Source organism: Leguminivora glycinivorella, chromosome 13 (genome assembly GCF_023078275.1).
Source record: "Leguminivora glycinivorella isolate SPB_JAAS2020 chromosome 13, LegGlyc_1.1, whole genome shotgun sequence".
Lineage (NCBI taxonomy): Eukaryota > Metazoa > Arthropoda > Insecta > Lepidoptera > Tortricidae > Leguminivora > Leguminivora glycinivorella.
Window position 1 is genome coordinate 14394977 of NC_062983.1, and position 16244 is coordinate 14411220.

Genomic DNA, 16244 nt, shown 5'->3' on the forward strand with positions numbered 1-16244 from the left:
ACCTTATTAACTAAGCTTTGGCGACTCGGCATTCATGGCGATCTGTTTCGTTGGATCAAATCCTATATCGAAAATCGAGTCCAGTCCGTAGTTTTACTGGGTTTTCAGTCAGAGTGGAAGTCTATTAGCTCTGGCGTGCCTCAAGGTTCCCACTTAGGTCCTTTACTGTTTTCCCTATACGTGAACGATATCCCCAGTTGCATCAAGCATTCTAACTTGCTACTATATGCAGATGACACCAAAATCTTTAGGGTCATCAAAAACGAAGATGACTGTGTCAAACTGCAGGACGATCTGGATAACCTTGTCACTTATTGTAGAGCTAATCACTTGTTTTTAAATTTGGACAAATGTAACGTTATAACTTTCACAAAAAAGAAAAAGAAAATTGAATTTAACTATAATCTTTTAAGTAAAACATTAAAAAGAGTTACGGAAATTCGTGATCTTGGTATTCTAATGGACAGTAACCTTACATTTGTTCCACATCTTGATAATATCTTAAATAAGTCGTACAAACAGCTGGGTTTCATTTTGCGTGTGGGAAAACCTTTTAAAAATCCATTAACCTATAAAATTTTGTACATCAGTTTCGTCCGAAGTCACTTAGAGTTTGCATGTTCTGTCTGGAAACCATCTCACGCCATTCATATTAATAGACTCAAAAGGGTTCAAAAGAAATTTATTAGGTCACTTGCATTTCGGACTGGGCACGATTATACTAATTATACGGATGTATGTACACATTTCAAAATGCAAAAGCTAAGTGACCGTCGTGATGCAGTGGATTCGGTTTTGCTTTACAAAATCGTTCATTCAATGCTAGATGCCCCTACCTTGCTTCACAAAATAAATTTCAGGGTTCCGCGCAGACGAGAGCGCCAATGTCGCAAAAAAGAACTTTTCTCAATTCCCCGCAGTCGGACTTGTTATGCTCGTAATGAGTTTATTAAGCGTGCATGTAAACTGTTTAACACTAACGATAGGCTAAAGAGCATGAATATATTTAATTTAACTGTACAACAATTTCACTTAAGCAAGCATTTAGATAATAATTAATATACAAAATTACAAATATATCATACACCTATATATATTATTTGAATGGTTCAAAGCATGCTTTTCTTAATGTTGTATAGGCGCCCACATTTTTACATCTTTAATTTTTCTTTTTCCGTTTTGTTTTTCTTTACATGTCAATATAGTATTGATACTCTGTTGGACAAAACTACTTAATGCATTTGATTGAGTACAAAATAATAACAATACTTAATAAAAAACAAACACTGTTATCTATACAAAACAATTTCTTTTGTATATGTAAAGTATTAGCTTCGTAATTCTTATGTGCAATTAAGGAAACTATAGGTCTGGTTTTTTGTTGCTTATTTTCTGTTATTTCTTGTATATGACTGTTTGTTTCTAAATAAAGAGAAAAAAAAAAGTAGGCGGACTCATATTGGACAAATACATTGCGATCAGATTTTCCCCTGTGTATTGTTGTACGGGAAGCATGTATTCCATCGACGGTTCAATCGTAGCATCTAGCTGATACTCGGGTGTAGGTATCTGCGACCCGTAGATAACGCGATACCATTGGCCGAGACAAGAGTACTGTAAGTTGTGGTTACCTATAATTGGATAAGCATCAGTTTAGACTTTTGTAACTAGATTTAAGAGCATGTAAGATGTATTATCTGTTGGTAATCCTAAATAAATAAAATTAAAAATTAAAGAGTGAAAGCCGCTCGGATTATTATTATTGTTATCATAATCACAATGTAATGTGTGCATACTTTTCAGTCAAATGGGATCTCTTGCCCATTATATGTTTGATTCAGATAGGTATTACGCCGATTTAGGCAAGTGAGTATTTTGCTAAAATAATAATTATTTGAGATCGGATTTCATGAAACGATTTATATATTAATAAACTCGGCATAATTTTTTATTTTCTCTACACACAAAAAAAAGTATCGGAACATAAAAATAAAACCCTTTTTGGATGGTTTTGTGAATATTGGGCAAGGATTATGATGATAATAAATAATTAAACAATATATATTTTTAAATAGTTTATTTATTTAAGTTATTTTTCTTTAATATTTCGTCTGCGTTTTTGCACAGTAAAAACTTCTCTTACGACTCAAAGAATTATACAAAAATGAATTTAATACGCTTCCTGTAACTAATACAAACTCTTTAATTTAGAATAAAATACTTTTCTTTAAATGCAGTTTGTTTTAAAAAATAATATTAATTTAATCTAATTATTGAGCAAAGTTTACGGTGTGCGATGTAATTTAAATAACACATGAAATGTATTTAAACAATTGCACTAGTCATATCCATATATTTATATTTCAAACGCCACCCTAAATCCGCTCTCTAATAATAATAATACCTACAAATATTTACGTGGTATTTATTTTAGATGAGATAATGGCAGCGTATGATATATCTATGGTAGGTAGATATTGTTGCGTGTCGATTACAGCACGTAGTGGAAGGTAAAGGGCGTGGCTAGCCACGACACCATGTTACAAAACAAAAATAATTATACCGATATCTATATCATATCTACACTTAACAGTAATAATTATTACCTATTGGCGGTGGTCTTTACATTCCATTAAACCTCACCACATACCTACATCAAATTTTACACGCTAATGTTAGTTGAGTACATAGTGAATGTATGAAAATGAAACGAGTAAGTCTGATGGAAACATTTATTTAATTTTATAATTATTTACAATAACACTACTACATATTACGGCTACCTATAATATATACATTTATGTACACATTTAATAATTAACTACATCTATACACAGCACATTTAAAAATGAATTACTTAGATATATTTACAAATAAAAAAAACAACTAAGATAAACTTAAATCTAAAAGTGAGCAATGCGAAATTAATCTATGTAAGTAGGCGGACTCATATTGGACAAATACATTGCGATCAGATTTTCCCCTGTGTATTGTTGTACGGGAAGCATGTATTCTATCGACGGTTCAATCGTATCATCTAGCTGATACTCGGGTGTAGGTATCTGCGGCCCGGCGAACTGGTAGGATGAATAGTCAACGGAGTCGGCATCGGAGTGGTCTGCTGAGGTGCTGCTCACTGGTGACATTCTCGAAGCTGGCAAATCCTGGTGCGACGTTGCCGCGACCGGGAGCCAGGGATCCACCGGCAAAAAGGCATGGTCGAGTGAATGCTTCGTCACGTCGCCGAAGCTATCCTGGTGTTGCTTGAACGATGACGTCGATGGAAGGGGACCGGCCGGGCACTGCTGGCCGGGCGCAAGATGATAGTACACCTGCTCCGTATAAGGTGGCACGTGGCGAATGTACCCGGCGGTGCCCATCTCGCATCCAGGATCAAGCACGGGTGGCAGCGCGAAGGACGAATAATCGGCGTCAGGCTCCAGGTGGTCAAAGACGCTGCCCTCCGTCGTCGGAATTGGCAAAACAGGTTGGATCGGCGCCGCTGATCTGGGAAACAGGGGATTTATCGGCTGTAAGTCTGGTTTCACTGAGCAGTTGGGCGCTTGATCTTCAGCATTGTTGTCCCCCTTTAGCGTACGATCCAACGGTTGTTCGTATTCTTGAGGAGAACGCTTCGGAACGGGAACACCCACTTTCGTTTCGCTATCGTCCCGTTTCCTCTTGACAGGTCTCGACGTGTCCGTGAGTTCTTGAGGCAAACGGCCTGCGGTGTCAATCTCGCCGGCTTCTGTAAGCCGCCGTTCCAACATCTCAACTGCAAAAATAACAATACAACATTAATAAGGGGCCAGAAAAGAAGGCACAATAAGGATTTCACTCAACAACATCATTACTCTGTCTTAACTTACTTTGAGCCCCCAGATTCTTATTGCACCGCCGCAGAGAGTCCAAGTCACTACTATGCTTGACTTCCGAAGCTCGTTGCAGCCGTGTGATCGATGTCGCCAAAAGTTCCGCCTTGGTAATCTGCGAAAAAAAATATTTTGTCAGTCAACTATTCTAGCACAAAATAACATAACATAGGCACGTTTATAATGAATGCTATTTGAGAAACTTACGGTACGGCTGGCGCCGACGGCATCAGCCAAGTCTGCATAAGCATTGACCATCTCTTCTCTGCGCTCCCTCTCGTACTGCGCATTTATAGCTCTGCGTTCGTTCTGAAAAATACATATAATAAAATTATAGTATACCATCTAACGACACGTTTCATTGACATATAAAAATACAATTGATACTTATAAATAATATTCAATTATGCTTACCTTAGACAAGGGCACTCTATTTTTTCCAGCGGGCCTACCCCTTTTACGTCCTGATCTTCCCTTCCCTTTATTTTCCATATTTTTATAGATCACGAAATAGACTAGTCGGTGTCACGGGTAATAGGGTTGTGTGACAATTTTGTTTTATCGCGAGTATTTATTATCTTAGGGTGCGCAAACGCAGATCACCACCACCTAAGATAAGGGGCGTGGCTCGCGGCGATAACGCGATACCATTGGCCGAGACAAGAGTGAAAGCCGCTCGGATTATTATTATTATTGTTATCATAATCACAATGTAATGTGTGCATACTTTTCAGTCAAACGGGATCTCTTGCCCATTATATGTTTGATTCAGATAGGTATTACGCCGATTTAGACAAGTGAGTATTTTGCTAAAATAATAATTATTATAGATCGGATTTCATGAAACGATTTATATATTAATAGACTCGGCATAATTTTTTATTTTCTCTACACACAAAATAAGTATCGGAACATAATTTTATATTGAACATAAAAAATAATATTAATTTAATCTAATTATTGAGCAAAGTTTACGGTGTGCGATGTAATTTAAATAACACATGACATGTATTTAAACAATTGCACTAGTCATATCCATATATTTATATTTCAATCGCCACCCTAAATCCGCTCTCTAATAATAATAATACCTACAAATATTTACGTGGTATTTATTTTAGATGAGATAATGGCAGCGTATGATATATCTATGGCAGGTAGATATTGTTGCGTGTCGATTACAGCACGTAGTGGAAGGTAAAGGGCGTGGCTAGCCATGACACCATGTTACAAAACAAAAATAATTATACCGATGTCCGATATCTATATCATATCTACACTTAACAGTAATAATTATTACCTATTGGCGGTGGTCTTTACATTCCATTAAACCTCACCACCTACCTACACTAAATTTTAAACGCTAATGTTAGTTGAGTACATAGTGAATGTATGAAAATGAAACGAGTAAGTCTGATGGAAACATTTATTTAATTTTATAATTATTTACAATAACACTACTACATATTACGGCTACCTATATATACATTTATGTACACATTTAATAATTAACCACATCTATACACAGCACATTTAAAAATGAATTACATAGAAATATTTACAAATAAAAAAAACAACTAAGATAACCTTAAATCTAAAAATGAGCAATGCGAAATTAATCTATGTAAGTAGGCGGACTCATATTGGACAAATACATTGCGATCAGATTTTCCCCTGTGTATTGTTGTACGGGAAGCATGTATTCCATCGACGGTTCAATCGTAGCATCTAGCTGATACTCGGGTGTAGGTATCTGCGGCCCGTAGATAACGCGATACCATTGGCCGAGACAAGAGTGAAAGCCGCTCGGATTATTATTATTGTTATCATAATCACAATGTAATGTGTGCATACTTTTCAGTCAAATGGGATTTCTTGCCCATTATATGTTTGATTCAGATAGGTATTACGCCGATTTAGGCAAGTGAGTATTTTGCTAAAATAATAATTATTAGAGATCGGATTTCATGAAACGATTTATATATTAATAGACTCGGCATAATTTTTTATTTTCTCTACACACAAAAAAAAGTATCGGAACATAAAAATAAAACCCTTTTTGGATGGTTTTGTGAATATTGGGCAAGGATTATGATGATAATAAATAATTAAACAATATATATTTTTAAATAGTTTATTTATTTAAGTTATTTCTCTTTAATATTTCGTCTGCGTTTTTGCACAGTAAAAACTTCTCTTACGACTCAAAGAATTATACAAAAATGAATATAATACGCTTCCTGTAACTAATACAAACTCTTTAATTTAGAATAAAATACTTTTCTTTAAATGCAGTTTGTTTTAAAAAATAATATTAATTTAATCTAATTATTGAGCAAAGTTTACGGTGTGCGATGTAATTTAAATAACACATGAAATGTATTTAAACAATTGCACTAGTCATATCCATATATTTATATTTCAAACGCCACCCTAAATCCGCTCTCTAATAATAATAATACCTACAAATATTTACGTGGTATTTATTTTAGATGAGATAATGGCAGCGTATGATATATCTATGGTAGGTAGATATTGTTGCGTGTCGATTACAGCACGTAGTGGAAGGTAAAGGGCGTGGCTAGCCACGACACCATGTTACAAAACAAAAATAATTATACCGATATCTATATCATATCTACACTTAACAGTAATAATTATTACCTATTGGCGGTGGTCTTTACATTCCATTAAACCTCACCACATACCTACATCAAATTTTACACGCTAATGTTAGTTGAGTACATAGTGAATGTATGAAAATGAAACGAGTAAGTCTGATGGAAACATTTATTTAATTTTATAATTATTTACAATAACACTACTACATATTACGGCTACCTATAATATATACATTTATGTACACATTTAATAATTAACTACATCTATACACAGCACATTTAAAAATGAATTACTTAGATATATTTACAAATAAAAAAAACAACTAAGATAAACTTAAATCTAAAAGTGAGCAATGCGAAATTAATCTATGTAAGTAGGCGGACTCATATTGGACAAATACATTGCGATCAGATTTTCCCCTGTGTATTGTTGTACGGGAAGCATGTATTCTATCGACGGTTCAATCGTATCATCTAGCTGATACTCGGGTGTAGGTATCTGCGGCCCGGCGAACTGGTAGGATGAATAGTCAACGGAGTCGGCATCGGAGTGGTCTGCTGAGGTGCTGCTCACTGGTGACATTCTCGAAGCTGGCAAATCCTGGTGCGACGTTGCCGCGACCGGGAGCCAGGGATCCACCGGCAAAAAGGCATGGTCGAGTGAATGCTTCGTCACGTCGCCGAAGCTATCCTGGTGTTGCTTGAACGATGACGTCGATGGAAGGGGACCGGCCGGGCACTGCTGGCCGGGCGCAAGATGATAGTACACCTGCTCCGTATAAGGTGGCACGTGGCGAATGTACCCGGCGGTGCCCATCTCGCATCCAGGATCAAGCACGGGTGGCAGCGCGAAGGACGAATAATCGGCGTCAGGCTCCAGGTGGTCAAAGACGCTGCCCTCCGTCGTCGGAATTGGCAAAACAGGTTGGATCGGCGCCGCTGATCTGGGAAACAGGGGATTTATCGGCTGTAAGTCTGGTTTCACTGAGCAGTTGGGCGCTTGATCTTCAGCATTGTTGTCCCCCTTTAGCGTACGATCCAACGGTTGTTCGTATTCTTGAGGAGAACGCTTCGGAACGGGAACACCCACTTTCGTTTCGCTATCGTCCCGTTTCCTCTTGACAGGTCTCGACGTGTCCGTGAGTTCTTGAGGCAAACGGCCTGCGGTGTCAATCTCGCCGGCTTCTGTAAGCCGCCGTTCCAACATCTCAACTGCAAAAATAACAATACAACATTAATAAGGGGCCAGAAAAGAAGGCACAATAAGGATTTCACTCAACAACATCATTACTCTGTCTTAACTTACTTTGAGCCCCCAGATTCTTATTGCACCGCCGCAGAGAGTCCAAGTCACTACTATGCTTGACTTCCGAAGCTCGTTGCAGCCGTGTGATCGATGTCGCCAAAAGTTCCGCCTTGGTAATCTGCGAAAAAAAATATTTTGTCAGTCAACTATTCTAGCACAAAATAACATAACATAGGCACGTTTATAATGAATGCTATTTGAGAAACTTACGGTACGGCTGGCGCCGACGGCATCAGCCAAGTCTGCATAAGCATTGACCATCTCTTCTCTGCGCTCCCTCTCGTACTGCGCATTTATAGCTCTGCGTTCGTTCTGAAAAATACATATAATAAAATTATAGTATACCATCTAACGACACGTTTCATTGACATATAAAAATACAATTGATACTTATAAATAATATTCAATTATGCTTACCTTAGACAAGGGCACTCTATTTTTTCCAGCGGGCCTACCCCTTTTACGTCCTGATCTTCCCTTCCCTTTATTTTCCATATTTATAGATCACGAAATAGACTAGTCGGTGTCACGGGTAATAGGGTTGTGTGACAATTTTGTTTTATCGCGAGTATTTATTATCTTAGGGTGCGCAAACGCAGATCACCACCACCTAAGATAAGGGGCGTGGCTCGCGGCGATAACGCGATACCATTGGCCGAGACAAGAGTGAAAGCCGCTCGGATTATTATTATTATTGTTATCATAATCACAATGTAATGTGTGCATACTTTTCAGTCAAACGGGATCTCTTGCCCATTATATGTTTGATTCAGATAGGTATTACGCCGATTTAGACAAGTGAGTATTTTGCTAAAATAATAATTATTAGAGATCGGATTTCATGAAACGATTTATATATTAATAGACTCGGCATAATTTTTTATTTTCTCTACACACAAAATAAGTATCGGAACATAATTTTATATTGAACATAAAAAATAATATTAATTTAATCTAATTATTGAGCAAAGTTTACGGTGTGCGATGTAATTTAAATAACACATGACATGTATTTAAACAATTGCACTAGTCATATCCATATATTTATATTTCAATCGCCACCCTAAATCCGCTCTCTAATAATAATAATACCTACAAATATTTACGTGGTATTTATTTTAGATGAGATAATGGCAGCGTATGATATATCTATGGCAGGTAGATATTGTTGCGTGTCGATTACAGCACGTAGTGGAAGGTAAAGGGCGTGGCTAGCCATGACACCATGTTACAAAACAAAAATAATTATACCGATGTCCGATATCTATATCATATCTACACTTAACAGTAATAATTATTACCTATTGGCGGTGGTCTTTACATTCCATTAAACCTCACCACCTACCTACACTAAATTTTACACGCTAATGTTAGTTGAGTACATAGTGAATGTATGAAAATGAAACGAGTAAGTCTGATGGAAACATTTATTTAATTTTATAATTATTTACAATAACACTACTACATATTACGGCTACCTATATATACATTTATGTACACATTTAATAATTAACCACATCTATACACAGCACATTTAAAAATGAATTACATAGAAATATTTACAAATAAAAAAAACAACTAAGATAACCTTAAATCTAAAAATGAGCAATGCGAAATTAATCTATGTAAGTAGGCGGACTCATATTGGACAAATACATTGCGATCAGATTTTCCCCTGTGTATTGTTGTACGGGAAGCATGTATTCCATCGACGGTTCAATCGTAGCATCTAGCTGATACTCGGGTGTAGGTATCTGCGGCCCGTAGATAACGCGATACCATTGGCCGAGACAAGAGTGAAAGCCGCTCGGATTATTATTATTGTTATCATAATCACAATGTAATGTGTGCATACTTTTCAGTCAAATGGGATTTCTTGCCCATTATATGTTTGATTCAGATAGGTATTACGCCGATTTAGGCAAGTGAGTATTTTGCTAAAATAATAATTATTTGAGATCGGATTTCATGAAACGATTTATATATTAATAGACTCGGCATAATTTTTTATTTTCTCTACACACAAAAAAAAGTATCGGAACATAAAAATAAAACCCTTTTTGGATGGTTTTGTGAATATTGGGCAAGGATTATGATGATAATAAATAATTAAACAATATATATTTTTAAATAGTTTATTTATTTAAGTTATTTTTCTTTAATATTTCGTCTGCGTTTTTGCACAGTAAAAACTTCTCTTACGACTCAAAGAATTATACAAAAATGAATATAATACGCTTCCTGTAACTAATACAAACTCTTTAATTTAGAATAAAATACTTTTCTTTAAATGCAGTTTGTTTTAAAAAATAATATTAATTTAATCTAATTATTGAGCAAAGTTTACGGTGTGCGATGTAATTTAAATAACACATGAAATGTATTTAAACAATTGCACTAGTCATATCCATATATTTATATTTCAAACGCCACCCTAAATCCGCTCTCTAATAATAATAATACCTACAAATATTTACGTGGTATTTATTTTAGATGAGATAATGGCAGCGTATGATATATCTATGGTAGGTAGATATTGTTGCGTGTCGATTACAGCACGTAGTGGAAGGTAAAGGGCGTGGCTAGCCACGACACCATGTTACAAAACAAAAATAATTATACCGATATCTATATCATATCTACACTTAACAGTAATAATTATTACCTATTGGCGGTGGTCTTTACATTCCATTAAACCTCACCACATACCTACATCAAATTTTACACGCTAATGTTAGTTGAGTACATAGTGAATGTATGAAAATGAAACGAGTAAGTCTGATGGAAACATTTATTTAATTTTATAATTATTTACAATAACACTACTACATATTACGGCTACCTATAATATATACATTTATGTACACATTTAATAATTAACTACATCTATACACAGCACATTTAAAAATGAATTACTTAGATATATTTACAAATAAAAAAAACAACTAAGATAAACTTAAATCTAAAAGTGAGCAATGCGAAATTAATCTATGTAAGTAGGCGGACTCATATTGGACAAATACATTGCGATCAGATTTTCCCCTGTGTATTGTTGTACGGGAAGCATGTATTCTATCGACGGTTCAATCGTATCATCTAGCTGATACTCGGGTGTAGGTATCTGCGGCCCGGCGAACTGGTAGGATGAATAGTCAACGGAGTCGGCATCGGAGTGGTCTGCTGAGGTGCTGCTCACTGGTGACATTCTCGAAGCTGGCAAATCCTGGTGCGACGTTGCCGCGACCGGGAGCCAGGGATCCACCGGCAAAAAGGCATGGTCGAGTGAATGCTTCGTCACGTCGCCGAAGCTATCCTGGTGTTGCTTGAACGATGACGTCGATGGAAGGGGACCGGCCGGGCACTGCTGGCCGGGCGCAAGATGATAGTACACCTGCTCCGTATAAGGTGGCACGTGGCGAATGTACCCGGCGGTGCCCATCTCGCATCCAGGATCAAGCACGGGTGGCAGCGCGAAGGACGAATAATCGGCGTCAGGCTCCAGGTGGTCAAAGACGCTGCCCTCCGTCGTCGGAATTGGCAAAACAGGTTGGATCGGCGCCGCTGATCTGGGAAACAGGGGATTTATCGGCTGTAAGTCTGGTTTCACTGAGCAGTTGGGCGCTTGATCTTCAGCATTGTTGTCCCCCTTTAGCGTACGATCCAACGGTTGTTCGTATTCTTGAGGAGAACGCTTCGGAACGGGAACACCCACTTTCGTTTCGCTATCGTCCCGTTTCCTCTTGACAGGTCTCGACGTGTCCGTGAGTTCTTGAGGCAAACGGCCTGCGGTGTCAATCTCGCCGGCTTCTGTAAGCCGCCGTTCCAACATCTCAACTGCAAAAATAACAATACAACATTAATAAGGGGCCAGAAAAGAAGGCACAATAAGGATTTCACTCAACAACATCATTACTCTGTCTTAACTTACTTTGAGCCCCCAGATTCTTATTGCACCGCCGCAGAGAGTCCAAGTCACTACTATGCTTGACTTCCGAAGCTCGTTGCAGCCGTGTGATCGATGTCGCCAAAAGTTCCGCCTTGGTAATCTGCGAAAAAAAATATTTTGTCAGTCAACTATTCTAGCACAAAATAACATAACATAGGCACGTTTATAATGAATGCTATTTGAGAAACTTACGGTACGGCTGGCGCCGACGGCATCAGCCAAGTCTGCATAAGCATTGACCATCTCTTCTCTGCGCTCCCTCTCGTACTGCGCATTTATAGCTCTGCGTTCGTTCTGAAAAATACATATAATAAAATTATAGTATACCATCTAACGACACGTTTCATTGACATATAAAAATACAATTGATACTTATAAATAATATTCAATTATGCTTACCTTAGACAAGGGCACTCTATTTTTTCCAGCGGGCCTACCCCTTTTACGTCCTGATCTTCCCTTCCCTTTATTTTCCATATTTATAGATCACGAAATAGACTAGTCGGTGTCACGGGTAATAGGGTTGTGTGACAATTTTGTTTTATCGCGAGTATTTATTATCTTAGGGTGCGCAAACGCAGATCACCACCACCTAAGATAAGGGGCGTGGCTCGCGGCGATAACGCGATACCATTGGCCGAGACAAGAGTGAAAGCCGCTCGGATTATTATTATTATTGTTATCATAATCACAATGTAATGTGTGCATACTTTTCAGTCAAACGGGATCTCTTGCCCATTATATGTTTGATTCAGATAGGTATTACGCCGATTTAGACAAGTGAGTATTTTGCTAAAATAATAATTATTAGAGATCGGATTTCATGAAACGATTTATATATTAATAGACTCGGCATAATTTTTTATTTTCTCTACACACAAAATAAGTATCGGAACATAATTTTATATTGAACATAAAAAATAATATTAATTTAATCTAATTATTGAGCAAAGTTTACGGTGTGCGATGTAATTTAAATAACACATGACATGTATTTAAACAATTGCACTAGTCATATCCATATATTTATATTTCAATCGCCACCCTAAATCCGCTCTCTAATAATAATAATACCTACAAATATTTACGTGGTATTTATTTTAGATGAGATAATGGCAGCGTATGATATATCTATGGCAGGTAGATATTGTTGCGTGTCGATTACAGCACGTAGTGGAAGGTAAAGGGCGTGGCTAGCCATGACACCATGTTACAAAACAAAAATAATTATACCGATGTCCGATATCTATATCATATCTACACTTAACAGTAATAATTATTACCTATTGGCGGTGGTCTTTACATTCCATTAAACCTCACCACCTACCTACACTAAATTTTACACGCTAATGTTAGTTGAGTACATAGTGAATGTATGAAAATGAAACGAGTAAGTCTGATGGAAACATTTATTTAATTTTATAATTATTTACAATAACACTACTACATATTACGGCTACCTATATATACATTTATGTACACATTTAATAATTAACCACATCTATACACAGCACATTTAAAAATGAATTACATAGAAATATTTACAAATAAAAAAAACAACTAAGATAACCTTAAATCTAAAAATGAGCAATGCGAAATTAATCTATGTAAGTAGGCGGACTCATATTGGACAAATACATTGCGATCAGATTTTCCCCTGTGTATTGTTGTACGGGAAGCATGTATTCCATCGACGGTTCAATCGTAGCATCTAGCTGATACTCGGGTGTAGGTATCTGCGGCCCGTAGATAACGCGATACCATTGGCCGAGACAAGAGTGAAAGCCGCTCGGATTATTATTATTGTTATCATAATCACAATGTAATGTGTGCATACTTTTCAGTCAAATGGGATTTCTTGCCCATTATATGTTTGATTCAGATAGGTATTACGCCGATTTAGGCAAGTGAGTATTTTGCTAAAATAATAATTATTTGAGATCGGATTTCATGAAACGATTTATATATTAATAGACTCGGCATAATTTTTTATTTTCTCTACACACAAAAAAAAGTATCGGAACATAAAAATAAAACCCTTTTTGGATGGTTTTGTGAATATTGGGCAAGGATTATGATGATAATAAATAATTAAACAATATATATTTTTAAATAGTTTATTTATTTAAGTTATTTTTCTTTAATATTTCGTCTGCGTTTTTGCACAGTAAAAACTTCTCTTACGACTCAAAGAATTATACAAAAATGAATATAATACGCTTCCTGTAACTAATACAAACTCTTTAATTTAGAATAAAATACTTTTCTTTAAATGCAGTTTGTTTTAAAAAATAATATTAATTTAATCTAATTATTGAGCAAAGTTTACGGTGTGCGATGTAATTTAAATAACACATGAAATGTATTTAAACAATTGCACTAGTCATATCCATATATTTATATTTCAAACGCCACCCTAAATCCGCTCTCTAATAATAATAATACCTACAAATATTTACGTGGTATTTATTTTAGATGAGATAATGGCAGCGTATGATATATCTATGGTAGGTAGATATTGTTGCGTGTCGATTACAGCACGTAGTGGAAGGTAAAGGGCGTGGCTAGCCACGACACCATGTTACAAAACAAAAATAATTATACCGATATCTATATCATATCTACACTTAACAGTAATAATTATTACCTATTGGCGGTGGTCTTTACATTCCATTAAACCTCACCACATACCTACATCAAATTTTACACGCTAATGTTAGTTGAGTACATAGTGAATGTATGAAAATGAAACGAGTAAGTCTGATGGAAACATTTATTTAATTTTATAATTATTTACAATAACACTACTACATATTACGGCTACCTATAATATATACATTTATGTACACATTTAATAATTAACTACATCTATACACAGCACATTTAAAAATGAATTACTTAGATATATTTACAAATAAAAAAAACAACTAAGATAAACTTAAATCTAAAAGTGAGCAATGCGAAATTAATCTATGTAAGTAGGCGGACTCATATTGGACAAATACATTGCGATCAGATTTTCCCCTGTGTATTGTTGTACGGGAAGCATGTATTCTATCGACGGTTCAATCGTATCATCTAGCTGATACTCGGGTGTAGGTATCTGCGGCCCGGCGAACTGGTAGGATGAATAGTCAACGGAGTCGGCATCGGAGTGGTCTGCTGAGGTGCTGCTCACTGGTGACATTCTCGAAGCTGGCAAATCCTGGTGCGACGTTGCCGCGACCGGGAGCCAGGGATCCACCGGCAAAAAGGCATGGTCGAGTGAATGCTTCGTCACGTCGCCGAAGCTATCCTGGTGTTGCTGAACGATGACGTCGATGGAAGGGGACCGGCCGGGCACTGCTGGCCGGGCGCAAGATGATAGTACACCTGCTCCGTATAAGGTGGCACGTGGCGAATGTACCCGGCGGTGCCCATCTCGCATCCAGGATCAAGCACGGGTGGCAGCGCGAAGGACGAATAATCGGCGTCAGGCTCCAGGTGGTCAAAGACGCTGCCCTCCGTCGTCGGAATTGGCAAAACAGGTTGGATCGGTGCCGCTGATCTGGGAAACAGGGGATTTATCGGCTGTAAGTCTGGTTTCACTGAGCAGTTGGGCGCTTGATCTTCAGCATTGTTGTCCCCCTTTAGCGTACGATCCAACGGTTGTTCGTATTCTTGAGGAGAACGCTTCGGAACGGGAACACCCACTTTCGTTTCGCTATCGTCCCGTTTCCTCTTGACAGGTCTCGACGTGTCCGTGAGTTCTTGAGGCAAACGGCCTGCGGTGTCAATCTCGCCGGCTTCTGTAAGCCGCCGTTCCAACATCTCAACTGCAAAAATAACAATACAACATTAATAAGGGGCCAGAAAAGAAGGCACAATAAGGATTTCACTCAACAACATCATTACTCTGTCTTAACTTACTTTGAGCCCCCAGATTCTTATTGCACCGCCGCAGAGAGTCCAAGTCACTACTATGCTTGACTTCCGAAGCTCGTTGCAGCCGTGTGATCGATGTCGCCAAAAGTTCCGCCTTGGTAATCTGCGAAAAAAATATTTTGTCAGTCAACTATTCTAGCACAAAATAACATAACATAGGCACGTTTATAATGAATGCTATTTGAGAAACTTACGGTACGGCTGGCGCCGACGGCATCAGCCAAGTCTGCATAAGCATTGACCATCTCTTCTCTGCGCTCCCTCTCGTACTGCGCATTTATAGCTCTGCGTTCGTTCTGAAAAATACATATAATAAAATTATAGTATACCATCTAACGACACGTTTCATTGACATATAAAAATACAATTGATACTTATAAATAATATTCAATTATGCTTACCTTAGACAAGGGCACTCTATTTTTTCCAGCGGGCCTACCCCTTTTACGTCCTGATCTTCCCTTCCCTTTATTTTCCATATTTATAGATCACGAAATAGACTAGTCGGTGTCACGGGTAATAGGGTTGTGTGACAATTTTGTTTTATCGCGAGTATTTATTATCTTAGGGTGCGC

General features: G+C 37.3%; 1 protein-coding gene across 1 annotated transcript; it reads right to left on the reverse strand.

The window, feature by feature from the left end:
* Positions 1 to 2924: 2924 nt before the first annotated feature.
* On the reverse strand, positions 2925 to 14932 carry LOC125232744. Its single transcript, XM_048138509.1, has 10 exons — positions 14786 to 14932; positions 11938 to 12039; positions 11728 to 11845; positions 10858 to 11633; positions 8010 to 8111; positions 7800 to 7917; positions 6930 to 7705; positions 4080 to 4181; positions 3870 to 3987; positions 2925 to 3775 (listed from the first exon to the last, which is right to left on the reverse strand). Exons 1-10 carry the CDS (start codon positions 14930 to 14932, stop codon positions 2925 to 2927), a joined length of 3210 nt encoding a protein of 1069 aa, XP_047994466.1.
* Between the last annotated feature and the right edge of the window lie 1312 nt (positions 14933 to 16244).

Excerpts from the sequence above, each read along its gene's own strand:
- LOC125232744 (XM_048138509.1), bottom strand. The coding sequence starts at position 14,932 with ATGTCACCAGTGAGCAGCACCTCAGCAGACCACTCCGATGCCGACTCC. Across the intron at positions 8,112-10,857 it reads CGATAGAATACATGCTTCCC|AACGAACGCAGAGCTATAAA; the intron begins GTACAACAATAC and ends TGTATTTTTCAG. Across the intron at positions 4,182-6,929 it reads CGATAGAATACATGCTTCCC|AACGAACGCAGAGCTATAAA; the intron begins GTACAACAATAC and ends TGTATTTTTCAG.